Consider the following 26,432-nt stretch of genomic DNA (forward strand, 5'->3'; position numbering starts at 1 on the left):
AAGGTGTGGGAGCTTTCACAAAAAATGCTCACCATGTGGGTTGGCGTTGACAAGACCAGAAATTTACACTTGGTTTCCAAATTTGATTTATCGTTTTAGTCAGTTGTATGCATCGAGAAGTCCCCACCCCCACACCGCAGTTACGATGCTAGGGCCTTCGTGATGAATAGAGGAAATAAGCATTCGGGAATTTTATTTCATTTTATTTTTGTTTAACATAATTTATTGTCAAATTGGCTAACATACAGTGTATACAGTGTGCTCTTGGTTTTGGGGGTAGATTCCGTGGTTCATCACTTACATACATCACCCAGTGCTCATCCCAACAAGTGCCCTCCTCTATGCCTGTCACCCACTTTTCCCTCTACCAACCCCCATCAACCCTCAGATTGTTCTCTGTATTTAAGAGAGATGGAGGGTTTGCCTCCCTCCATCTCTGTGTGTAACTATTTTTTTCCCCTTCCCCTCCCCCATGGTCTTCTGTTAAGTTTCTCAAGATCCACATATGAGTGAAAACATATGATATCTGTCTTTCTCTGGTTGACTTATTTCATTTAGCATAATACCCTCCAGTTCCATCCACGTTGCTGCAAATGGTATGATTTTATTCTTTCTCATTGCCAAGTAGTATTCCATTGTATATATAAACCACATCTTCTTTATCCATTCATCAGTTGAGGGACATGTAGGCTCTTTCCATAATTTGCTATTGTTGAAAATGCTGCTATGAACATAGGGGTACATGTGCCCCTATGAATCAGCACTCCTGTATAAGCATTTGGGAATTTTATTGAAAGGAATTCAAAGTCTTAAGTAACATATTTCTCAAATACATTGTGGTGGCTTTGAGAAACATGACTTTCTTTTTAATTTGAAATGGTCAGTTTTCAAGAAATAGCTCTCAAGAAGATGGTTTTGATATCTCTTTTGAAATGTCAGTAGATTTTGTTTTGTTTTTTAATGTTTACTTATTTTTGAGAGAGACAGAGAGAGAGTGAGCAGGGTAGGATAGAGAGAGAGGGAGACACAGAATCCGAAGCAGGCTCCAGGCTCTGAGTTGTCAGCACAGAGCCCGACATGGGGCTTGAACTCACGAACCCGGAGAGCATGACCTGAGCCAAAATCGAATACTTAACCAACTGTACCACTAAGGTGCCCCGAAATGTCAGTAGATTTTGTATTGGAAAATCAAAAGGACCAAAGGAAATCATGTCCCCTTTTGTTACAGACCTTTTGTGATGAAATTATACTTAAATCTGACCATGAAAAGAAGGCTAATAGTTTGTGAATATTTATAGGATTAAGAAGATTACAAGGGAAATTATTGGGCTACATAAAACAAATTAGTTTGAACATCCTTGAACCTGTTTTCGTAACAGTCATAAGAAATAATTGTTTTAGCAACAAATAATTAGTCTAATCTCTGTACAAACTACAAAGTATACATGATGTGGCCATACCTGTTATCCACCTGAGCCACAGCATAATGGTGTCAAAGGGGACCCTGGTGCTCATCTCGGGACCATATTGTATTTTTAACCATTTTTAACCTCAAAAACATGCATATGAAAGTAATAAAATATCCAAAAATATATCTTGCCGTTGAACTTCTGCTTACTCTTACTGGTTCTCACATCTCTTCTGTGTTTGTGTCTGCATTCCAACTCCTGCTTCTGGTATTATGTGGATTTACTGAAAAAATACTCTCTAGAATGGCCACTCTGGATGAGATCCTGACCCAGGTGGTGAGAGGTACATGAGACATAGTCCCTGTCCACAAGGAGCTCATGGTTTAAAGTGACAGTAGGACCCACACAGAAGAGCTACTAAGTGCTGTAGAAATTCATAGAAGGGACGATTGCTTGTAGCCTGCTTTAAAGAAAAAAATTATAACAAGAATTTTTCTGTCCACTTGCTTTGAGCTTTAGGGAAATCCCTCAGGTGTCTAGGCGTCAATTTTCTTTTTTTTTTTTTTAATTTTTTTTTAACGTTTATTTATTTTTGGGACAGAGAGAGACACAGCATGAACGGGGGAGGGGCAGAGAGAGAGGGAGACACAGAATCGGAAGCAGGCTCCAGGCTCTGAGCCATCAGCCCAGAGCCTGACGCAGGGCTCGAACTCAAGGACAGTGAGATCGTGACCTGAGCTGAAGTCGGGTGCTCAACCGACTGAGCCACCCAGGCGCCCCTAGGCGTCAATTTTCTTTTTTAAAAAACTTTTTAAATGTTTATTTTTGAAGGAGAGAGAGACAGAGTGTGAGCAGGGGAGGGTCACAGAGAGAGTGGGAGACACAGAATCTGAAGCAGGCTCCAGACTCTGAGCTGTCAGCACAGAGCCCGGCATGGGGCTTGAACTCACGAACCCGGAGATCATGACCTGAGCCGAAGTCAGACACTTAACCCCCGGCACCCCTGGGCGTCAACTTTCTTTAAAAAAAAATTTTTTTTTAATGTTTATTTATTTTTGAGACAGAGAGAGACAGAGCATGAACGGGGGAGGGTCAGAGAGAGAGGGAGACACAGAATCTGAAGCAGGCTCCAGGCTCTGAGCTGTCAGCACAGAACCTGACGCGGGGCTCGAATCCATGAACCGCGAGATCATGACCTGAGCCGAAGTCGGATGCTTACCCGACTGAGCCACGCAGGCGCCCCCTTAATGGTAAATATTTGCTAAAATAATAACCTGTACTCCATGACTGGATGGGGGATGGCCATTCTAAATGTCTGTCATCCAAGGTTTTGAAATTCGAGACCTAATTCAGATGAGGGAATTCTATTATTTTTGGCCAACAAAGAGCAGTCACATCCACCAGTACTATCATGGGCCTTTTCTCCTCTGCAGGTTTTTGCTGTTGTTTGTTTGCTTCCTTTTAAACCTCCTCTGCAGGGTTTGAATTTTAGAAGGCAAATGGTTAAAATGAAAAATTTTTTTAATCTTCCTCTTTGTGAGCAAAACCAACTTTATTAACCGCTAGAAATGGAAGTTGGCACAGAATTTGGGATGATTATTACTGAGAGGTAGACCCTCAAATTTGGGGTGGATTTAATTAAAAAAAATTTTTTTTCGAGTGTATATTCATTTTTGAGCGAGCAGAGTGTGAGCTGGGAGGGGCAGAGAGAGAGGGGGAGACAGAATCCGAAACAGGCTCCAGGCTCTGAACTGTCAGCACAGAACCCGACTCGGGGCTGGAACTCACTGACCTCAAGATCATGACCTGAGCCGAAGTCAGATACTTAACCAACTGAGCACCCCCCCAGGCGCTCCTGCGTAGATTTCATTTTATTTCAAGTCGCATTACACTTCCCTAGCCTTCTTGCCCCGTATGCAGGGTAGCAAATGGTTAAAAATAAGTTTGGGTACGAAAAATCAACATATCCGGAATAATGATTGTTTCCCTGTATTAGAGCAGCTACTAAGAGGAATTCATTGAGACTCTAGAGGAAAATAACGAGTATACATCAAAATTGGAAAACAGCCTCTGTTGGCCATTTAACGTAAGGAGAGTTGACTTAGGTCAAAAGGAAGGGAAAAATGTCCTGAAAATGGAAGTTAAGTGTTACAAGATGCCATTAAAGGGAGGTTATGGAACCTCCTTTTCTAGAAATGTTTAAAAACAAGACAGATCATCATGTCTCAGGAGAAGTGTTGAAGTTCAGTCCTGCCCAGAGGCAGGAAGATTAACTGGTTTTCTCCTGTGTGGTCTCTCAAGTCATCGGAAGAGCCCTCGAATGTAGTAAATATCCCACACTCTGTTGGCTGAAACTAGTGTTCATTTTAACCTTGGTTAATGTAAGGCCAGAATGAATAGTGTGTATAAGTAACAGAATTGAATTTGGATTTGAGATTGATGGTGTGCGTGTTGTGCATTGTATATGCCTGAATCGGTTGTAAAAGCACGAAAGTGTATGTAGTACTGAAACTCTTCAGAGCATAACTTATCTTTTTACGATTTAGAAAGTACCTGCTTTCTTGCAAGGTCTCGGTATCATTAATCACTCAATAAATTATTACAAATAACCGCTGTGAAAACTCTAGGATACAAGTGTGAATTGGGTATGGTTCCTGCCTTCAAGGAACTTAGTCGACCAGTGGAGATAAACCATATGCAAGGATCATATACACGATTAATGAAAAACAGATCAGTGGCGTCAGAGTTGTGAGAAACCAGATTAAACAGCATTGCAAGATTTCAGAGAGGAGAGATAATTCTTTTGGATTTAAACAATAAATATTTCCTGGAAGAAAAATGTATTGAATTGGGCCTTAAGAAATACAAAGCATTTTGGGGGCACCTGGGTGCTTGAGTGTCCAACTCTTTCAGCTCAGGTCATGATCCCAGGGTCATGGGATTGAGCCCTGAGTTGGGCTCTGCACTGAGCATGGGCCTGCTTGAGATTCTCTCTCTCTCTCTCTCTCTCTCGTCTCTTCTCCCTCTCTCTCCCTACCTCTCCTTCACACGTTCTCTCTCTCTCAAAAAAAAAAAGAAGAAGAAGAAGCATTTTGAAGGGTGTAAATGAAGAGGAGAACAAGGACAGGGGTGGAATTGTTCCTACTGATTCCAAGGTACAGACAAGTTCAGCAGAAGCATAAGGAAGTTAGGGGGCATGGACTGGAAATGCCTCTTTGCAGCCAGTCTCAATGCCAGCTCACAGAGTTTGGGTTCTGCTTGTTCAGTGCTTACAATCCCTAGGAAATGATTAAGCATTAAAGGGTTCCTGTCTGTGGGAGGTCTGTAAATTGCTGTTTGGACTGCGGGGGGGGGGGGGGGGGGGGGGAGCTGTAGCCGGGAGCCCAGAAAAGTGGCTACTGGGTCCTCTGGGCCAGAGTTTGCTAAGGGGGTATGCTGAGAAACAATAGTGTCAAGGCATGCTCATAGGCATTACTTAAGAAAGGGTCTCTTCACTAAAATTAATTGGAGTAATAAAGTTAAGCAATTAAATGGGTTTCTTTGCTGAATAACTTTTCAGAGCCTTTAATATTGAGAATTGCATTGACGATCTCAAATAGTGTGAAATTTCCAACACAATTTAATTGTTTTTTCATGGAATATCTCCTAAAATTACTGTTTTTGGATCATGCTTCGGGGAACATTGCCCTGTGCATCTGCTAATGACAGCTGGAACACGAGTGATGGTAATATGCATGGAAGTTGTGATTGGATGAGATTCCAAATGGGAGAAGCATCAGCCTTTCCCGATACATAGTAGTCATTTGGTAACTCTACAGAAATGCACCCAAGAGTGAGTTATCGGTTTGTTAGCAAGACTTGGCCCAAGATGGCACGCTGAAACAGGGAACAGAGTCCAAGGTGGAAATGTGGGGAGTTTGGAGCTTTAGCTACAAATGGTGGCATCATGGAAAGCTGGAAGGAAGTGGTTCCAATGCAAGTTGATCACTTGAGAAACCATGGGAAGTTGTTACTTGAGAAGCCATTGGAATCTAGCCAATGGCTTTAGCAGATGCAGAAACTGTGGACTTGGGTGAGAAGTCATTGTTTTTTTCTTACTAAATGTATTGTCTTTTTTTTTTTTTTTTTTTGGTTATGATAGCTGGCTGTTTGCATTCTGGATGAATAGCCTATTCATATGCAATGGACACTAATCCAGTAAGATAACCATCAGTGTAGTCCAAAAGAAACTTTAGGATTAATAAAGCATTAAACCTATAGTGTTTATTGTCTTCATCAGACAGTAATAGGGATCCTCTTCTTCATCGTGAATTCTTTTTTGCAGTTTGATATACTCCTAGAAGTTTATTAATCTTTAATATTTTCTTCTTTCCTTCAGGTATTTGCCTTCGATTATTGCTTTTGGTCCATGGATGAATCTAACACTACAAAATATGCTGGTAAGTTGACTCTCTCTTCACTTGATTTTTGGGTCTCAGGACTCTTCGTCTGTTTTCTTTCCTCTGGAATTCTGTTTTTCACATAAAATTCACACTCATTCTTTCTAATTCCAGCATGTGGGCTTTGAAGTCAACAAGGTTTATTTCAGGATCGGACTCTGCCACTAACTTGCTAAGAAGTCATGGGTGTGTTTTGTTTTGTTTTTTAAGCCTCGGGTTTTTCACCTGTGAAGGATGTTAGTATCTTCAGAGGTGTTCCATCAGTTAGAAATAATGGGAAACCACCTCAAGCCAGAGATGCTAGCTGTTGTGATGATCACGTGAAGAAGAGGTTTAATGTCCTGTGTCTTTCCTCGTCGCCAGCACTGTGGGAATTCATCTCTCCACCAATACGAGGAAAGCAGAGATGCTGTTGGTGTCCAGGACCCGCTCACGTCCTGAGTGTTCTTACAGTCATTGGTGATATGAACTCCACGTTCCTCAGGGAAACATGGCCTCCCAGCCTCACATTTTGCTAGTGTTCTTTCCTTGAGGCATTTCATTCCTAGTCCATCGAACATAGATGACTACTAATTTTTAATTTTTTAACAATGTTTATTTATTTTTGAGAGAGAGAGAGAGAGAGAGAGAGAGAGAGAAATTGTAAACAGGGGAGGGGCAGAGACAGGGAGAGAGAATCCCAAGCAGGCTCCACCCTATCAGCTCAGAGTCCAGTGTAGAACTCAAACTCATGAGCCATGAGATCATGACCTGAGCTGAAATCAAGAGTCAGACACTTGACCAACTGAGCCACCCAGGAGCCCCTAATTCCTACTCTTTTGATTGTGTCCCCATTGTTTATTTAGTCTTAATGAGTGTGTTCTCCTCATCTCTACTTATAGGACCATCAGCTGAATGACTCTCTCATTTACTTTTTTTTTTAATGTTTATTTATTTTGAGAGGTGAGGGGTGTAGAAAGAGAGAAACAGAGAATCCCAAGCAGGCCCCATGCTATCAGCACAAAGCCCAATGCGGGGCTCAAACCCACAAAACATAAGAGCATGACTTGAGCTGAAACCAAGAGTCCTGTCAGACACTTAACTGACTGAGCCACCTAGGTGTCCCTTTATCATTTACTTTTTTTTTTTTTTTTAACGTTAATTTATTTTTGAGAGAGAGAGACAAGGTATGAGTCAGGGAGGGGCAGAGAGAGAGGGAGACACAGAATCTCAAGCAGGCTTCAGGCTCCAAGCTGGGGCCCAATGCGGGGCTCGAACTCACAAACCATGAGATCATGACCTGAGCCAAAGTTGGATGCTCAACGGACTGGGCCATCCAGGTGCCCCTAGTGATAGCCTTTTCCTCACCACATACAGCAAACTTGTTGAGAAATTATTGGCCATATAATTTTTTTCAAAAGTGAACAGTCTGGAACTAGGAAAATTTCTTCGGTTGCTCCCAGTGGGTAAATTTGCCTTTCTTTTCAAACATCATTCCTACACCTGTAGCAAATGTATTCTATTAAAGTGAATAATCACTTCTGAATGTTGCTTGTAATTAATTTGTTTTTTTTATTGGCCCATTAGGACTTTAGACAAATTCTGCTGAGTCTAAAATAGTCTGCCTTGAGTATTAGCACAGTGATGTGTGTGTGTGTGTGTGTGTGTGTGTGTGTGTGTGTGTGTGTGCTTTTGGATTTAAATAAACTACTGAAGTAATACATTTCTACTATAACAGAAACATGAGGACAAATGCTGTGGCTATAAAAAGCCCAAACTTTGTTCAGCCGATGTTATTCAAGATGTAGGCAGATAAATGAGAAAGAATGAGATCCTGCCATTTGCAGCAACATGGATGGAACTGGAGGGTCTTATGCTGAGGGAAATAAGTCAGTCAGAGAAGGACAGATATATGTTTTCACTCATGTGGATCTTGAGAAACTTAACAGAAGACCATGGGGGAGGCGGAGGGGGAAAATAGTTACAGAGTGGGAGGGAGGCAAGCCACAAGAGACTCTTAAATACAGAGAACAAACTGAGGGTGGCTGGGAGGTGGGGGAGAGGGGAAAGTGGGTGATGGGCATTGAGGAGGGCACCTGTTGGGATAAGTACTGGGTGTTATATGTATGCCAGTTTGACAATAAATTATATTTAAAAAAAAGGATACAGCCAGATATATCTTCCTGACTTAGAACTCCTCCCTTGCAATTCTCAGATACTTTCAAGGACTCCTCACAACTTACAGATAAAATCTATACTCCTTGAACTACATTTAGGGTCCTTTATTCCATAGCCTCAGTCTACCTTCCTCCCCTTCTTCTCCATGACTCCCCACCACCAATTCTGTGTCCCCAGCCCAGTGCTGTGGTTCCTCTTATATAACCCAGGGAGCCAGAAGGTCTCAGTTCCTCAAGTGTTTATGAAATCCCTACTGTGTGTGCAGCCTCAGAAGCCCTGGAGAATCAAAAAGTTAGGTGGAAAGCAAAGGACTGCATAACAACGGTAGACATTTTGAGAGAATATTTAGTTAACTGTTTCACACATTTTAAGTGGTATGGAAAACTCAAGGAAGGGCAAAATCTGGAAGGGCTGAACAGTTGCCTGGGAAGGGGAGAAAGGACCAAAACTGGGCAGGAAAGCGAAGCTCCATAGGTGTAGCAAAAGCCAGCATAGAGGGTTTCTAGATAAGAGAAGCAACATGGCGTCAAGGAGGGCACAGGGACTTCAAAGTCAGACCTGAGTTTAAGTCTTAGGACCGCTGCCTTGGCTCTCTTCTTTAATCTCTGAGCCACAGTTTCTTTTCTATAAAATGGGAAACATGGTGACGATATGCATCTCATATGTTGTTGTAACTCAGTGCACTGACCATTGGAAGGTGCCCATCAGTGACACCTCATTTGGCTTTTCCGTGAGTGAAGACAGAGAAATCAGAGTGAGCATAGTGTAAGCACTTGTCTTAACAGAAGGTGTGTCGTGGGGGGAAGCAGTGCAAGACCTATTTGTACTTGCTGACTGAGGCCAGATAATAGAAAATTAAACTGAGTTTAGTTTAGACTGATTATTGGTTTAGACTGATACAGTAAAAAACCCCCAAAAAAACAGGGACTATTGGGGTGGCATGGTTAAAATAATCCTTAAGGGAGGCAGTCTTTCTTTGTCCTATCTTCTAGAATCACATCCGCTCTTATTGCCCAAGAGACCATTCTAGTCTCCTGCAATATATCATTCATATCCCTGAATATAGGACAAACTTTTTTTTTAAATGGGAAATAATTTTATTCAGTACCGATAAAATTCAAATGTGAAACTAAAGATTTCTGGAGCTCCGCATTACAAATTAGTATGTTCAGAAATATTTAAAAAGATAAGGATGATTTTTAGACATACTGATAGTCTAAAGTTTACCACTTCTGGTCTGCATGATCACATCAAATAGCGGGTTCCATTGAATGGATTCTCTCGGCTCACAGAGCAATGTCTGTTTACAAAATTCAGAGAGACATTCTCTTGTTCTTTGGATGGTCATATTATTGTACAAATACAGTGACCACCTTAGCAAAAAGTAAAATTCTTGCCAACTGTTCTCAGATTTGTTTGCACTCATAATTTGCCCACTCAGTACATTACTGGTAGATTAGTTGATGGGTTTCGTACTAACTTGATTTCCTTTCTCTTCATTAAAAAAGAATTCACATTCCTTCTTAATTGTGAATAGAAACATTAAGATAGAAGGCATTGATTCTCTGATGAGAAATAGAGGAAATGCAGAAGGGGAAGCACAGATTTCCTGAAACCGACCTATTTGTCAGGCTCAGTGAATAATGGCATCATTGATACTGACTGAGAGCTCTCAAGGCAGCTCTCAGAACTTAGGTTGAGGAGAGGGGAGGAGGAGGGGAGGGAGAGAGGAAAAGACCAAAAGCACTGGGTTTGAGAGAACAACCAGAGGCAAGGGCGTTAGGTCTCATGTGGTATGTCAGATTGTTCTGTTTTACTGTTTGTTAAAAGTGACAGCAACGCCCTTCACTCTCAGGCTTTGCGGCATAGAAATGCACAAGTATGTAGTGTGTCTAATGGCCATGGCAGCCGGCTATTGCAGTGCTAGAAGGAAGAATGTGGGCTCCTGTCCCCCCAGACTGCCCAGGTTCCAATCCTGGCCTCACCGCCTTCGACCTATAAGGCCCGGTGAGCCACTGAATCTCACTACACTCGTGTTAAATGAGGACAATAATCATTCCCATCTCATAGGGTTGATTTGAGGACCAAATGACCTGTTTGTGGAAAGTACTGAAGCCAGTGCTTGGCACATAGGAGAAGCTCACTTAATATTTATGGTCTTTATCGTGGTCACATGGTGGAAGTCATGAGGATAATAGCATCAGCCCTGTGGAAAGAAAATGCGTTGTACTGGGGTTGACCAGACCTGGTTTTGCCACAAGCCGCTCACCTTGGGGGATCTGTTTCCTCATCTGTGGAAGGAGGAGATAGGGCCCAGGGTGATCTCAGATCCCCTCTAGCTCTCTGATAAAACATGAATCAGACATTTTGTGCTGGTCACACAGCTGTCCCAGTGGACTTTTCAGAGGCAAGTCAAAGACTCGTTTGTTAAGTGGTTTGCATTGCATTGAATCAGGCTTTGAGACGTTTTACATTTTAACTGTATTATTTATTATAACTTTTGGGGTAGGTAGGCATAATAAATGCTTGTGTGGCAGATTATTCTGAGTCTTTAAAGCAAACACTCTTGTGCCAGAACTAAGAAAAAAGCAAAACAAAACAGAAGTAATCTGCAGAATTAGGCCCCCAAACCTTGGTATATTTCTACATAAATTCTTATCTTCCTCTACTCTTCACCCATATGTACATGCACATAGACATAAAACCACAATTAGGACTATAAAGTTATTGTAGTGAATACTGACAGGTAATCAGCCTTTGTAAATGTTTAAATCACTACTGTTTGTAATTAAGGCCTCAACAATGAATCCATCCATGTTTCGTCACTGCCTAAAATGTACCATGTTGGTAAATAACAGTGACTGCCCCTTGATTTCAGTTTTCTTCCTAGTGAGGGAATATTTTTCACAGACCTATTTTTCTATAAATCTTCATGCCAGAAATAAAAACCAGTCTGGTGAGGGGCACCTGGCTGGGTCAGTCGGTACAGCATTCAACTATTGATCTAGGGGTTGTAAATTCGAGCCCCACGTTGGGTGTAGAGATTACTTAAAAAATAAAATCTTTGAGGGGTGCCTGGGTGGCTCAGTCGGTTGAACGTCTGACTTCAGCTCAGGTCATGATCTCACAGCTTGTGGGTTCGAGCCCCGCGTTGGTTGGGCTCTGTGCTGACAGCTCGGAGCCTGGAGCCTGCTTCATATTCTTTGCTTCCCTCTCTCTCTGCCCCTCCCCTGCTCATGCTGTGTCTCTCTCTGTCTCAAAAATAAATAAAACATTAAATAAATAAATAAATAAATAAATAAATAAATAAATAAATAAAATCTTTGCGGTGCCTGGTTGGCTCAGTCAGTTAAATGTCATTCTTGGTTTCAACTCAGGTCATAATCTCATCGTTCGTGAATTCGAGGTCCGCATCGGGCTCTGTGCTGACAGTGTGGACCCTGCTTGGGATTCTCTTTCTTCCTCTCTCTCTGCCCCTCCTGTGTGCTCTCTCTCTCTCTCTCTTTCTCTCTCAAAATAAATAAATAAACTAACTTAAAAAAATCCTTAAAAAATAAAAATAAAAACCAGTCTGGTGGTGGCATATCTGGGCTCAATGTGGACATGAGCATTTCCTGGCCCAGAGCTTCTAAACTATTGACTTAGAAATTATATAACAATCCTCACCATATGGCACGTTGCTCCAACTTGCTGTGGCCGTGTGTTTTCAGGCATTGTTAACACCCTGCAGTTCAGGAGAAAGGTTCTGTGATGCTTGTTCTGCTAGCGTAGCTTTGTGCTGTGAGCATCTGAGCCGTGAGCTCGGCTGTGGGGCAAGCCGCTGTGTTGGATTCTGATCCCATGGTATGGGACATTCTATGTGCTCAGAGGTAGAGATGATTTCTCTTTCACACCGTTCAACTGAAGCAAGAACAGGGACGAGACAAAACAATTTACATTCTAACAGCCAGCAGTAGCTGAAATAGAACCAATATTTTAGCAAAGTTCCAAAAATACTTGATTCAGTGTGCTGAGTTGGTTCATTCTTTCACTATTCAAGCATACAAGAAGCACTCAGCAAGTACCTTGCACAATATACATACTCAGTAATTGTTGGCTATTAGGTTTATCAAAACCATAGACATTTTCCCTGTAGTTGTGAGAAGCAGTAGTGGTCGATTCTTTGAAAAATTTGACAAAGTAGAGAGTCATTATAAATGATGCACGCCATCTTCAAAGACACGTAGGAAACAGTCTGAATGCAGAGTTCTTCTAGATTTTTCTTTTTTCTTTTATGGCCCTTTGCAAATTGTCTTACCCGTACCTCATTTGACAATTCTTTTGGTGACTAGTCCTCATCAAGTTGCTCCCTTAAGTGTCCAACTTAGCTTTCTTAGAATCAGCAACTCTCTTTTTACATTTGTTAATAAAATTATGTAACTACAGAGAAGTTCAATGACATAAACCAGTTTAGGAGCAGACACAGCTGACCCTTTGTGAGAACATAGCTCAGCTGGCAGGGGTCCTGAGCACAGCCTAGCAGCTGGGGTGGTTTAGGGTAGAGGGGGCATGCCTCTGTACTGTTTTACAGATGGAACACAATGTCAGGTAATTCAGAAAGCTGGGTAAGTGCAGGTCAGTTAAGAGAAACTTTTTTTTTTTTTTTTAATCACAAGAATCTTTAATGTTGACTTTGAAGTTTACTCATGGTGGGGTTGTATTTGTGTTTGGTAAAGTCTGCCAGGTACCCACACTGGAACTGTTTCAGTTCATGTCCCTGCACTGCACACAGTGTTTCCTGAACCCCGTGAGGTCACAGGGGCCTTGACTTTTCTCTTGGGTAGGCCAGCCTTACTGGTAGAGAAAAACCTTTCTGAAATAAACGAACTAAACTAATATTGTCAGATTTTTTAAAAAGAGAGAGTGTGTAAGTGTGCATTTGTGTGTTTGTACGAGTGTGTATGTTGTGTGTATATTTGAATATATATATGTGTATACATGTGTGTGAGTGTCTGGTGTGGGTGTGTAAATGTGTGTGTGCGTGTGTGTGCATGCGTGTGTGTGTGTGTTTTTCTCTTACCTGTACTCCTGTATTGTTAGTGTTTATTTATTCTTGAGAAACAGAGATAGAGTGTTAATAGAGGAGGTGCAGAGAGAGGAAGAGACACAGAATCTGAAGCAGGCCTAGGCTCTGAGCTGTCAGCACAGAGCCCAACACGGGGCTTGAACCCGTGAACTGTGAGATCATGACCTGATCTGAGGTCGGATGCTTAAATGATTGAGCCACCCAGGCGCCCCCTATTTTTTTTTAAAGTAGGTTCTCTCCCAATGTGGGGCTTGAACTCATGCCCCTGAGATCAAGAGTCACACGCTCTACCAGCTGAGCCAGCTAGGTGCCCCTCTACTCCTCCTTTTTAAAAAATATTTTTTTTTACATTTATTTATTTTTCAGAGACAGAGACAGAGCACAAGTGGGGGAGGGGCAGAGAGACAGGGGCAGACACAGAATCCGAAGCAGACTCCAGGCTCTGAGCTGTGAGCACAGAGCCCGACGCAGGGCTCAAACCCACAAACCGCGAGATCATGACCTGAGCCGAAGTCGATCACTTAACCGACGGAGCCACCCAGGCGCCCCTCTCTACTCCTATTCTTCAATCCCACCCAGCCCCACCTTCTAACAGGCTTTCCTTTCTTTATCCCTGTCTATTCCTTACTTACTGGTACCCAGAGACATCATTTAATATAGTGCAGGCTATTTAGGGAGGTGGATAATAATCACAATAGACAGTACACTTCTGAGCACTAGGTTCCCAGCACTGTGCCCACCCCTCTACCTGCGGTGGGTCATTTAATTGTCATGTAGTCAATCGTGTTGAAACTATTACTGTCCCTGTTTTACAGATGAGAAAACTGAGGTTCTTGGAGGTCCTCCTACCTGTGAGAGAGCTGAAAAGCAATTGTCAAGATAGATTTGAGTCAGTGACAATTACATGTGAAGGTTTTTATGGATTCTCCTGTAATTCCGGGCGATCCTCTCTTCTCTGACATCCCCCAAAAGTGGCTGTATGCCGAAATCACGTTGCAGTCCTCTGGCTTGGAACCCGGCCAGGAATAATTCTAATAGTGTTCTCCCTCCTGTCAGATGTTCTCTGGAGTCCCGAATGCTTATGTTTGGTTTGGGCTTTATTTTAATCTCCCCTCACGTGCTGTCAATATTGTGCTCCCCACAGTCTAGGAGGGATTTGGGGTGAGGCCTACTCCTGTACCAGAGAGAATATATCAGACAGAAATGAGGAACACTTTCTTTCTCAGCAGATGGTTTATGTGAAAACACCCTACAAAATAACTCAAAATACATTCTCTGTCAGACTGTCCTCACGCACAAGGTGGCTTAGTTTCTCCTTCCATCCTGGGCACCGATGCCTGACCATCCCCTTGGGTGAGTCAGCCACCTTATCTGCCAACAAAAAAGCAGCCGAGGTTCACTGCCAGCTCATGACTCGTCCCAGCACCGTTGCTGGGGTGGAAATGTCCTTCTGGGTGAGTCACCCTGTGCCATGCTGCAAGCAGAACTCCCAGGCACTGCAAGTCTGATAGCCCTTGGACACCATGATGAAAAATGGCCCCGTGCTCTCCCTGCACCCTCATGGCCCAGTTCCCCTGGATCCTTTTACCCAAGTCCCTTCATGGCAAACTTCTGAGGTTGATTAAAACTTAAATCTACTGTCACCAGGTCAATCCTTAAAGCCTTCTTTTTTTTTTTTTTTTTTTTTTTTTAATTTTATCTGAACGCTGTAGTTGTTGGTCATTTAACTTAAACCAGGCTTAACTTCACTACATGGGACAGTTTCTGAGCTGTGCTGTTTGGGAGAGGGATTTGCTGAAGCCTGGTCCGGGCTGGGCATTCCTTGCCATTGCAGAGTTGGTGGGGGGACCCGTTCGGTCTTGTAGGACCCAGGTGCTCTCGTTTGGAACTGGGCCCCCTGCCTGACCCACACTCCTCAGAATCTCAGTGGCCATCAGCCCTGCTTGGAGGTGGGGAAACACGCTCACAAACGAGCAGGCCCGCGAGCTCCATGTCACAAATACTGAGTTCAGACATTTTTTTCCACTCTCACTCCAGAGAGAAAAGAGACAAGAAAGAAAACAGGAGACTCTGTATAAACTGACAAAAGTGTGGATTGTGTCGAAATCTTGAATGCTCTTCTATGTTCCCACTTTGGAGAAATGAGAAATATGGGGCGCCTGGGTGGCTCAGTCCATTGAGCGTCCAACTTCGGCTCAGGTCATGATCTCACGGTCTGTGAGTTCGAGCCCCGCGTCGGGCTCTGTGCTGACCGCTCTGAGCCTGGAGCCTGCTTTGGATTCTGTGTCTCCCTCTCTCTCTGCCCCTCCCCTGCTCATGCTCTGTCTCTCTTTCAAAAATAAACATTAAAAAAAATTTTTTTAAAGAAAAACGAAAAACATTCCATGCATATGTCATGTCTAGCTGCATATTGCCACACTTACTGTTTTATTCAGCCATGATCTCCGTGAGACTCCCTTGCTTAATGCAGGTTGTAAATAAGACAGGGGTTATGCCCTCCTGTTTTGTTCTCCCTTTTCTTAGAACATACGCCTCTGTAACTACCTCTTTGGTAGTCAGGTGTTGGGCATATGATTGGTACGTGCATTTTCTCTTTGGTCCCTAGTTGGTCTTCTGCGCTTTGCTATCAGGGTCCTGCTATAGAGAGAGAATGACCTTGCTTGCTCAGTTCTCAGTGCACACACATAATAGCTTTGAATCCTTGCTGCGATCCCCAGTAGGGACAGATTATGCGCAAGCATGGGGACTCAGGGTATTCACTTTTTGAAGGTCTGTATTATATATGTGATGTAGGGTTGGTTGGGTCAGGTGTCTAACCTTGGTTGCAGAAATCCCATACAGGAGCCCTCTCTGCGACTGTGAAATTATGTTGCAGATTGCTTTGGGCATGTCTGTGTTTTAAGACTTGTCCATACGGCCGTAGGTGGTTTTAAGCATAAACCCCACAGAGGAAATTGGTGTCTTTTTGGTCATGGTTATTAACAAATGAGGTTAGGTTTGTCCTGTGGATTCCCTGCCGTAGACACGTGGGGCTGTGTCTAGAGAAGGGCACTTCCTCTCTGGCATCGGTGCTGCTGAAAAGCCACAAACCTCTTGGGTTTGACAGTGTTGTGGCTTTGCTTGGCTTGTCTGGGATAGAAACAAATACTCAGATCTTCCTGCTTGCCAAGGACTTCTGAACTTTCCCTTATGGGCTGTTGTGCATTCCCCTAGACATACAACGCTTCGCTTTGTTCTCTTTGCGGGTGAGCGATGGTCAGCAAACATTTAGGTGAAGATACTACATCTTTTATGGATTCCCTGATTCCCACCATCCAACATAAACAGCCCCATTTTTTTGCAAAGTGAGCTTCGACAAGCCGTTGGCAAGTTGTTGTTGTTGTTGTTGTTGTTTTTCTGCTGCGCTGCAAAAGGGGACTGCTGGGTTTAAAAAATAGAAATGAACAAAGCAGGAAACCTTCAGTCTTTTGGATCAACCAAACTCTCCTTAACAGACCATATAAGGCTCTTTAATATTTAATGTTTTCTCTGTATCACAGAGTGAAGTATAGTCCTCCTTTGTGTCTCATGGGGAGCCAGTTATGTTGAGGAGGACAGGAGGCTGTATAAAGAGTTCATAGTGCATTTTAAGGCTTTGATTGACAGTCTGGTCTTTTTATAGTTGTTTCTTATCATACCAGTAATGCCCTGAAAGTTACCAAGCCAAATAATTGATTAAATATAACCCCAGCCAGGGAGTCATACAGCTAACAAGGCACCAGATTAGAAAAATGAGGGAAACTCTATGGAGTATGTTATCTATTTGCAGTTTTATTGGTAGGTTTTATTATGTTCGTTTTTACCCCCGTACCCTTCCGAGATAATGTTATGAAACAATAGTAAATATTTTTCCTCCACTGGACAGTATTAGGTTGGCATATCCTGTCCCAAATAATGTTGTTTTTTCTTCCTCTCCTCATGATGCCCCAACATAACACACATACACACTGACATACACATACCCTCAGCATAGACATACATGTACCCCCAACACACATACACACATATATATACCCCCATACAACCCAAAACACATGCCACACACACCCCCAACACACACACGTACACATACACCCAACACGCATATAATCCCATGTACACCCAACACACAAATACATACACACACACCAACACAAATAAAACATAATACCCCACTATCATATACTTGCTCGATCTCTCACTCTCTTTCATGTGTGAGAGCGCCCCACCATTATATTTGGTCAGTGAAATATTTAAAAATATTCTCTATTGCTAGAGGGGTGCCTGGGTGGCTCAGTTGGTTGAGCGTCCAACTTCGACTCAGGGCATGATCTCGCGATTCGTGAGTTTGAGCCCCATCAGGCTCACTGCTGTCTGCACAGAGCCTGCTTCGAATCCTCTGTCTCCCTCTCTCTGCCCCTCCCCCACTCACTCTTTCTCTATCTCAAAAATAAATAAACATTAAAAAAGTTCTCCATTGCTAGAGAAATGCAATACATGATTCCTTTAAAATTTTTTTCTAAGAATAAGTATCTTTTATTTTATCTTTGAAATTGAATTACCTCACAGAATGGTTGAAAAGATGAAGGAACTATTTTTTTTTTAGTTGTTTTTAATGTTTATTTTGAGAGAGAGAGACAGACAGACAGAGTGTGAGCAGGGGGTGGGGGGCAGAGAGAGAGGGAGACACAGAATCCAAGGTGGGCTCCAGGCTCTGAGCTGTCAGCACAGACCCCGACATGGGGCTCGAGCTCACAAACCGTGAGATCATGACCTGAGCTGAAGTTAAACACTTAACCAACTGAGCCACCTAGGCGCCCCTGGAACTATTTTTTTTTTAAGTTTATTTATTTTGAGAGAGAGCGCGTGAGTGAGTGTGAGTGGAGGAAGGGCAGATAGGGAATCTCAAACAGGCTCTGTGCTGTCAGCATGGAGCCTGATGCTGAGTTTGATCTCACAAACCTTGAGATCATGACCTGAGCCGAAATCAAGAGTCAGATGCTTAACCCATTGAGCCACCCAGGCTCATCCCAATGAAGGAACTATTTTAAGGAAAAATAATTAGATGTTTACCTCCTTCTCTCTACCAAAATTAATTATAGTTGATTAAAGATTTAAGGGATGATGATAACAATGGATATTAACTAAAATATATTCTATACTTACACCAGCCAGGCCCTATGGTATATGCTTTACCTTTCTTGCCTTATTAAATCATACCAGCAGCCCACTAAGGTAGCAGTCATTGTTCCTGATTTACTAATGTAGAAACCCAGAACTTGCTCAAGGTCACACAGCTGGTAAGGGGCAGAGTTCAGGTTTGAAAATAAAACTGTAAAAAACAAAAATAACAGAACTAGAAGAAAATCTAGGTGAATCCCTATATAATTTGGGGTAATAATAAAACAAAAGGATTTTGGAAGCATAAAAGCATAACATATACCATAGGAAAAATTACAAAGGAAAAGGTGAAAGATTTGGATATGAACAACCAAAAGCTTTTGTATGACAAAAACCAACATGAGATTAAAAAGTAAATGACAGATTAGGAAACAATATTTACAACATAGAGTAGACCAAAGGTTAATACCCTTGATACATGATGAGCATTTTTAAATAAGAAAATCAATGACTAAACCAATTGATTTATAAAAAGAAACATACAACCCAAGTAATCAATTTACTAAAGAATGCATCCAAAGTGAGCAATAAACAAAGGAAAGGAAAATTTTAGTTTTGTCAAAACCAAGAAGAATGATAATAGCTATGTTGTTGAGGGTGCATTGCTAGAGGACTCAGTAATTAGATTTTTTGGAGTTTTGCCTGGTAAAGTCAATAGAAAAGTGCTCAAAGATAAATAGGTAAGAAAAAGTAAATAATCTAAATATCCATAGTGGGGAACTGATTGCATCAGTTAAACATACAATGGGAAGCTAAGCAGCTATTAAAAAAATAGTAATGTTGATGTAACTTTGTGGAGGTGGGAAAGTCTTCATTATTTCCTGTCGTAAAGAAGAATAAATTTCCCTTAAGACATGAAGCCATAGTGACAAAATGTATTCCAGTCTCTCTAGAATCCAGTCTTGCTTAAAACTGTAAAAATACATGAACATGACAATAGCTCTTTGTATTTATCCTTTTACAAATTCTGCTTCAAGATGGTTATTTAAGGATGGAAAAGAGATGAACTCTTTCCAGAAACACAGTATAATTGTTTTCTACTTTTTCATATTCCATTTTGTATTCCCCAGAAGTTTTTCCTTTCCTACTTATAACTAAAACTTTATTAAATATGTTAAATCTGAATTATATTCTGTCTGTCAAGCATAGCTAAATGTCTAAGAAAACTTGACTTTTTGAAAAGCATATGCACATATTTAGTAGAAATCAGAGAGACTAGTTTGTTTTTTTCTGTCACGTATATTTTGTTTTAATGTCCAGGAGGCTACTATATGGGTGCCAGGAAAAGTATAATCTGTAATTTTTATCAAAATTGTCCAATTAGTATATATATTATGTTAACACATCTATTCATGTCTGTCCCCAGTGCCTTATTTAACCAAGGGTACTGCAGTCTTTAGGGGCTCATTAGAATTTCAAAAACAGCCATACTTTGATCAAAGTATAAACTCTAATGCAATTGAACATTTCTTTTTAAGTTCAGCAAATAATATTTTGATGCGTCAGTCCTCACTAATGAGGAAAGGGGCCTCCAATTAAATACACTTTAGTCTGAGGACAGCTATGTCAACAGAGGAATAACTTGGGAAATAAAAGTGCCTACTGTGTGCCAACGACTCTTCCAAGATGCAAGAGCAGCCGTTTTCACCACCCAGGGGTAGAGAAAAATGGAAAAAAATAGCGCGGTGTGGTGAGTTCTAGAGTTGGTGAGAAAAATCTAAACAAAACCAAGGAGACCAGAGGTGGGAGTATCAGATTCCTAGTTGTCCCGCAACGTGAGTCACTGATGATGGCTAAGCATCTGCCTTAACGTTTAGGAGTCAGTGCAGACAGACCCGGGCCCTGCCGCTCACTGGCGGTGTGATCTTGGGCAAATGATCCCCCTTTCCGAGCCCCAGCCTCCGTTCAGATCACAATCCATACCCTCTGGTGCTGGGTACTGCAAGGATTCAGTGATGTAAAACACAAAGTGCAATGCAAACAGAGCAGATGATAAAAACTGTCTTCTTCTTAGTTGCATAAATAATAAAAGTACCCAACTTTAAAAGGTTAATTTATATCCTCTTTAGTATTTGTAATAATTTCGACATAGGCAAAACCAATTTATTCTTTTTTTTTTTTTTTAAGTTTTTTTCCCCCCCTAGAGAGAGAGAGAGAGAGAATGTGAGCAGGGGACAGAGCCAGAGGGAGAAAGAGAGAATCTTGAGTAGGCTTCATGCTGATGCGGGGCTCAATCCCACAACCCTGGGATAACGACCTGAACCAAAACCAAGAGTCACATGCTCAACTGACTGAGCCACCCAGGTGCCCCCAAACCAGTTTATTCTTATATTTTTACATCCTGGAGAATTCTCTAATCATTTGGTCTATTTTGTGTGTAATTTTAGTATACATATCTTGGATTGTTTTGTGGTTTTTCTTCACCTGACATGCCTTAAACCTATTTCATGTAGCATTCATTCTTGGTTTTTTGTGTTTGTTTGTTTTTGACTAATCTTTAGTTTAAAAGACCATTTGTGGTAAGAATAAGCAACATTGTGACTTGCCTTTAAAAGAATATGAAGAGGGACCCCTGGGTGGCTCAGTCCGTTAAGCAGCTGACTTTGGCTCAGGTCATGACCTCATGGTTCATGAGTTCAAGCCCTGCAAGCCCCGTGTCAGGCTCTCTGCGGTCAGTGCAGAGCCCGCTTCAGATCCTAGCCCCCCCCCCCCCCCGCCCCTTCCCCACTCACATGCACGCAGTTTCTCTCTCTCAAAAATAAACATTAAAAAAAAAAAAAAGAATATGGAGAAAATAAGTCCTCATATTTCCATCCTGCTCGGCCTCAGGTGCAGAAGTCAGAAGTATTGTATCTCACTACCTAACATAGGAACAGAGAGGTTCCTGACCACAGTGCTCCCCTGCAGTTGAATCCTGCAGTCAGCTCAAGCAGGAGCTTTTTTTCAAGTTACCGAATAGGGGTTGAAATCATGAATTACGGGCAGGATGTTTGACCTAGCCAAGCCTCGAAGCGTCTTGTCCCCACCCTCACCCACTTCCTGAGGGGCTGGTTGACCAGGGTGGGAGATCCAACAAGATGGCTCCATTCATCTTCTTGTGCCAAGAAAGTGGTGCCTTCAGAGTCTGCGGGTGGCTGGCACTTGGGTCTGGCTGAGGACCACGGTCAGTTCTCACAAGCCTGAGCGCGGGCTGTGTTCAACTCCTGTGTTCTACACGGCAGGGCTCTGCTCCAGAGTTAAGGCCTGCCTTTGGGCGTGGGCCTTGGGGGAGTCCATGTAGGATAAGGAAGATCTTTTGAGAAGACGCACCAGAAAAAAATGGTGACGTAGTGGGTGTCAACTTTGTCATTACCTTCTTTTCAGTCTGTACATGAGTACGTGCACACACAATCTTTAGTTGGTCTTCACAACAAACCTGTGTGTTTCGGGGTGGTTACACCCTTCAAAAAAATCCGTGTGGTACACCGGCATGTTTTAAATACTCTTAGGTACCAGGCTCTGCACTAGATTGTAGAGGTCAGAGAGAAATAAGGTTATATAAATTTGGCATTTTTTCTTCCATTTCATTTTTTTTTAACTTTAGTGCTTTTCTCTCTCTCTCTCTCTCTCTCTCTCTCTCTCTCTCTCTCTCTCTGACATAAGTTTTTTACATTGTATGTATAGTTTGCACATGACTTTTGTTAAATGCAGCAATGTTTTTGAATTCCAGCGTTGTTTACACACGTTTGTTTTATTTTTTTTTACATGGTTTGTTATCTTTGTCATATAAAATAGTCACATTTTATGTCTCTACTTCCTTATTAGTGGGCATTTAACTTTATTCCAACTTAGAGAATTGAAATAATGCTGCCCTGGAGAACCTGGGTGGCTCAGTCGATTGAGCATCCAACTTTGGCTCAGGTCATGATCTCACGGCTTGTGAGTTCAAGCCCCACTTTGGGCTCACTAGTGTTAGCACAGAGTCCTCTTTGGATCCTCTGCCCACCCCCCCTTTGTCCCTTCCCTCTCTCTCTCAAAAATAAACAAACATTTTAAAAAGAAGAAGAAAAATAATGCTGCCATGAGCATCCTATTACAGGGGTCCCTTGTGGGAATGCCTCTAGGGCGCGTGCCTCACAGTGGGCCAGAGTATGGGCTTATTTATATTCTCTTTCAAAGGTGCTGCAAGGTTTTCTTCAAATGGCTGCATTTGTTTTTTCTCCCACCAGCAGGTTATGAAAGTGCCTGTATTTCCTCAGTCTAGCTATATTGTTGCCAAAATTTTGTTTTTCGCCAGCCTAATGGTTGAAAATATTACTTGTTTCACATTTAACGTTTATAAGAGTCCCATTCTGCAGCCATGAGGTGCCCCAATGTAACAAGGGACTGCTAAAATCCGATCCAACTTTGCAGGAAAGAAGAAGTACACCTGAGAGCTTATGTTCTGTTGCGTTACTTCCAAACGTAAAAGGAATTGTTGTGTAGGATTAAAAAAAAAAGGACTCATTCTTTTCAACCAACATTTATTAAGCATTTTGTCCCAGGCCCTAGGATTACAAAAATAAACAGATTATAGTCTCTGACATCATTCAGGGGGTTCTCAGTCCACTGGAGGAAAGAGGTACTTAAACCAGTAGTTTTGGCAAATACTGTAATCGTGACTGTTCAGGAGCAGTAGAGCACAGGAAGGAGAGCATCATTTTAATTCTCTTAATGACGGGGAATGAATATTAGAAAGTCACAAATTTCAAAGGGTAGTAAATGCCGCCTTCACTGGTGAAAAAGATTTTCACAGTTTTCTCTTCAGCCGGTTGCTACTGGCTGTATTGTGCATGATTGAACATTGCCAAGAATTGCAGTAAGCTGTAGGCAGGCCCGCAGAAGGGAACTCGTCCTCCAGCCCACCATGGGGACAAGGAGACAGGTGCCTTTGCTCCACACCCCGCCCCACCCACCCAACAATGAACAGTTTCTCTGCACTTGGCCGGTACTTTGCACTGTGCTAGGTACTTACACCTCTCGAGATGCGTCTGACAAAGCTCCAGCTCACTGCAAGCTCAGAATCCAGATGGGGAGGTAGGACCATTATGTTGAATGCCATTTTAATACCAACTCTTGGGAGGAAGCGCAACAGAATTTAAACGATGCTTCGGTGTGGCCCTCCAGCATCAGTGCCTGGAGAAGTGTCCCAAGAGGGAAAGAACGGGTAGAATCATGAACTAATCCAGGAACTGAGCTCTTAATATACAGCCCTCAAAAGTAGTCACACAATACACTTTTAACATCTTTTTTGGATTGAGAGACTATTGTTAATAACCGGGACTCTGTTACTAATCCAAACATGTCAAGAAAAATCATTCTTTTCTTTGGTTGTTTTTTTTATTTTATTTTTTAGGTCAAGAAGTGGTTTTCAAGTGCCTTGGGGAAGGAATTCTTGAAAAAGCCTTCCAGGGGTATAATGCTTGTATTTTTGCATATGGACAGACAGGTAAGTAGCTGTATTTATAGTCAGTGATATTAAATATGCATTTCTTAAAGCCTAGAACTAGAAAGCACTTTCTAGTGACACTGCCTGGGAAGTGACAGAAACATACTTCTGATTTTGTGGGCTTAACTGAATTTGATGATCAAAAGGCCCCTCTTTTTGAAGGTTCAACAATTTTGGTAACTGAGTAATTGAGCAAGGCTAGTTTCAAACTGTTAAGTGTCATTTTCCTAAATTGTAGTTTTAACTGTATTTGAACTGGAAAAATAATTACCAGTTTCTCAGTATAAAGGTTCTAGTAAAATGTGGTAGAGCAACTCTTAGTATCATCCTATACGGAGGACCTTCCCTGGGCACAAGAGTGGTGTTGGATATTTTTTAAGTTTAGTTATTTTGAGAGACACAGGGCATGTGCACGTGCGTGTGTGTATGTGAGTGGGGTAGAGGCAGAGAGAGAGACAGTGGGGTGTGGAGAGAGAATCCCAAGCAGGCTCCGCACTGCCAGCACAGTGCCCGATTGGGGATTCGACCTCATGAGCCATAAGATCATGACCTGAGCTGAAATCAAGAGTCCGACGCTTAACTTACTGAGCCACCCAGGTGCCCCTTGAGCGGTGATGGATTATTAAACCAAGATTGTGAGACAGGTGCTTGGAACACGTAGAACAGAAGCATGTTAGGGGCTCAGCCATTAACATTGCTTCGGTTATAAAGTTAGACTAAGTCATGCCAGTACTCCCTGCTGTCACATCACAGGACAGCTAGGAGACTCGGTGAGAGGATACTTTCACAAAAATAAACTATTTTTGTGGCTAAGGACTGTCAATGTTACTCAATAATGTATACTTGATATTTACTATACATACTTCTCAAGATCATCTATCTGTAGTGGTTATATTTGTAGGCATCCCTCTGTCAAACTGGAGACCATGCGTGTTATAGAAAGAATAGTTGCCTTACTGCCCGAGGGCATTAGTTTGAGGGCAATGTTTGCTACTTCTGCTATGTGACCCTGGTGTGTGTATGCAGGAAACTCATATGATGGAAGCATTATGTTTCACTTCCTCTGCTTCCTCCCTTCTTTCTGCTTGATCTTCTCCAGGCTCAGGAAAATCCTTCTCCATGATGGGCAGTGCTGAGCAGCTGGGCCTTATTCCAAGGCTCTGCTGTGCTTTATTTAAAAGGATCTCCCTAGAGCAAAATGAGTCACAGACCTTTAAAGTCGAAGTATCCTATATGGAAATTTATAATGAGAAAGTTCGGGATCTTTTAGACCCCAAAGGGTAAGTTAGTGGTTGCAATTAAGCTTATAATGGGGGGTAATAATTGTAAATGATCCTTAAGTTAAAACTGCAAGTGAATATATTTATTTGAGCCATTGGGTCACTGCTCTGGTTTCAGTTCATTCGCTGAGAAACCAAAGCCTGCTGGTAGACCCAGTACATGTAGTTTATCCTAAATTCACGTATAAAGTTGCTTACGTATGCCATTTAAAAAGACGTTTTTACTGTTGGTATTATTTTTGCTACCGTGGCTTGTTCATACAAATTGAGTTAAGAATGACACATTGGTTCTCCCATTCATGTGGAAAGCAGCAGCAGCTCTAAATTAGAGTAAGTGCTTGAGGGCTTGAAAGAACTCAGCCCGGGCAAGCCATTCTCTCCCTGGGCTGTGTGCTGGAATCACATTGGGGGGCTTTTTAAGAATGTGCTGGCCTGAGCCCCACCCGTAGAGACTATGAGTCAGTGGACCCAAGGGGACATCCCCACATCAGTACTTTTTAAAAATGAGGTGATAAAAACCAGATGAGCTTGATTCATAGAGAGAAAAAGGGTCATTTACTTTTCTTCCTTAATTTTTTTTTTACTGACTTAAAACTAACACATATTCATAGAAAATTCAGAAAATAGGCAAAACGTAGTAAGAACTAAAAATGACCTATAATCCCTCAAAACTAAAAATAACCACTGTTAATACTGTGGTGCATTTTGACCCTGTGTTTCAAGTCTGTGGGGTGTCTCTGTGTGTTCAGGTCATTCTCTAAATACAATTCAGTATCCTGAATTATTTTATATGCTTCTAGCTGCTGTGTGGTCAAGGGTGTTACCAAAGGTATACGATCAAAATGGTAGGTGACAAGGAAGTGAACCAATCGTGGGAAATGTTTATATTTACTTTAAAGTTATTAACTATTTGCATATGAAAGAACACTTACAACACATGTAAGATATAAATAATAATAAAATTGACTACCCTCTTTACCATTTGGCTTAATAAAATGGAACATGACCAATATTTTTAGAGCCCCTATATGTTTCTCTTGGATTCCATTCCATTCCCTACCCCTCCCCAAGGTAACCACTGTTAGGAATTTTATGTTTCTCATTATCTTCACTCCTCTTAAAGTTTGCACATAAGTTTGCACAATTTGAAACTTCGTGTGACATTATCATATATATGTCCTTCATTGACTTGTAGTTTCCTGTTCATGATTCATTCATTCTGATGATATGAAGTAAGGATGCATTGACTTTTACTGCTTTTTGGTGTTCCATTATATGATTACCATAGCCTGTCTCACGCCTGTCGCCTGTGTGGTTTCTACTTTCTACTGCTACGGTGCCGCTCTGAGCATTCTTGTTGTGTCCTCTTGGGTGTTGCAAATGTAGGGGTTTCTAGGGACTGCATCTGGGGTAGAC

General features: G+C 41.9%; 1 protein-coding gene across 11 annotated transcripts in view; it reads left to right on the forward strand.

Annotated features, from left to right (window-relative positions):
- KIF13A (kinesin family member 13A) overlaps window positions 1–26,432 on the forward strand; it is a 215,679-nt gene that overhangs the window by 105,094 nt on the left and 84,153 nt on the right. For all 11 annotated transcript variants that reach the window (XM_053904861.1, XM_053904863.1, XM_053904864.1 and 8 more), the window contains 3 exons: window positions 5,788–5,848; window positions 23,644–23,736; window positions 24,836–25,016. In XM_053904861.1, the coding sequence (XP_053760836.1) occupies window positions 5,788–5,848; window positions 23,644–23,736; window positions 24,836–25,016 (335 nt within the window). The remainder of the gene's footprint in view (window positions 1–5,787; window positions 5,849–23,643; window positions 23,737–24,835; window positions 25,017–26,432) is intronic.

The sequence above is a fragment of the Panthera pardus genome, unplaced genomic scaffold (assembly GCF_024362965.1).
Source record: "Panthera pardus isolate Hobbes unplaced genomic scaffold, ASM2436296v1 HiC_scaffold_17, whole genome shotgun sequence".
Taxonomy (NCBI): domain Eukaryota; kingdom Metazoa; phylum Chordata; class Mammalia; order Carnivora; family Felidae; genus Panthera; species Panthera pardus.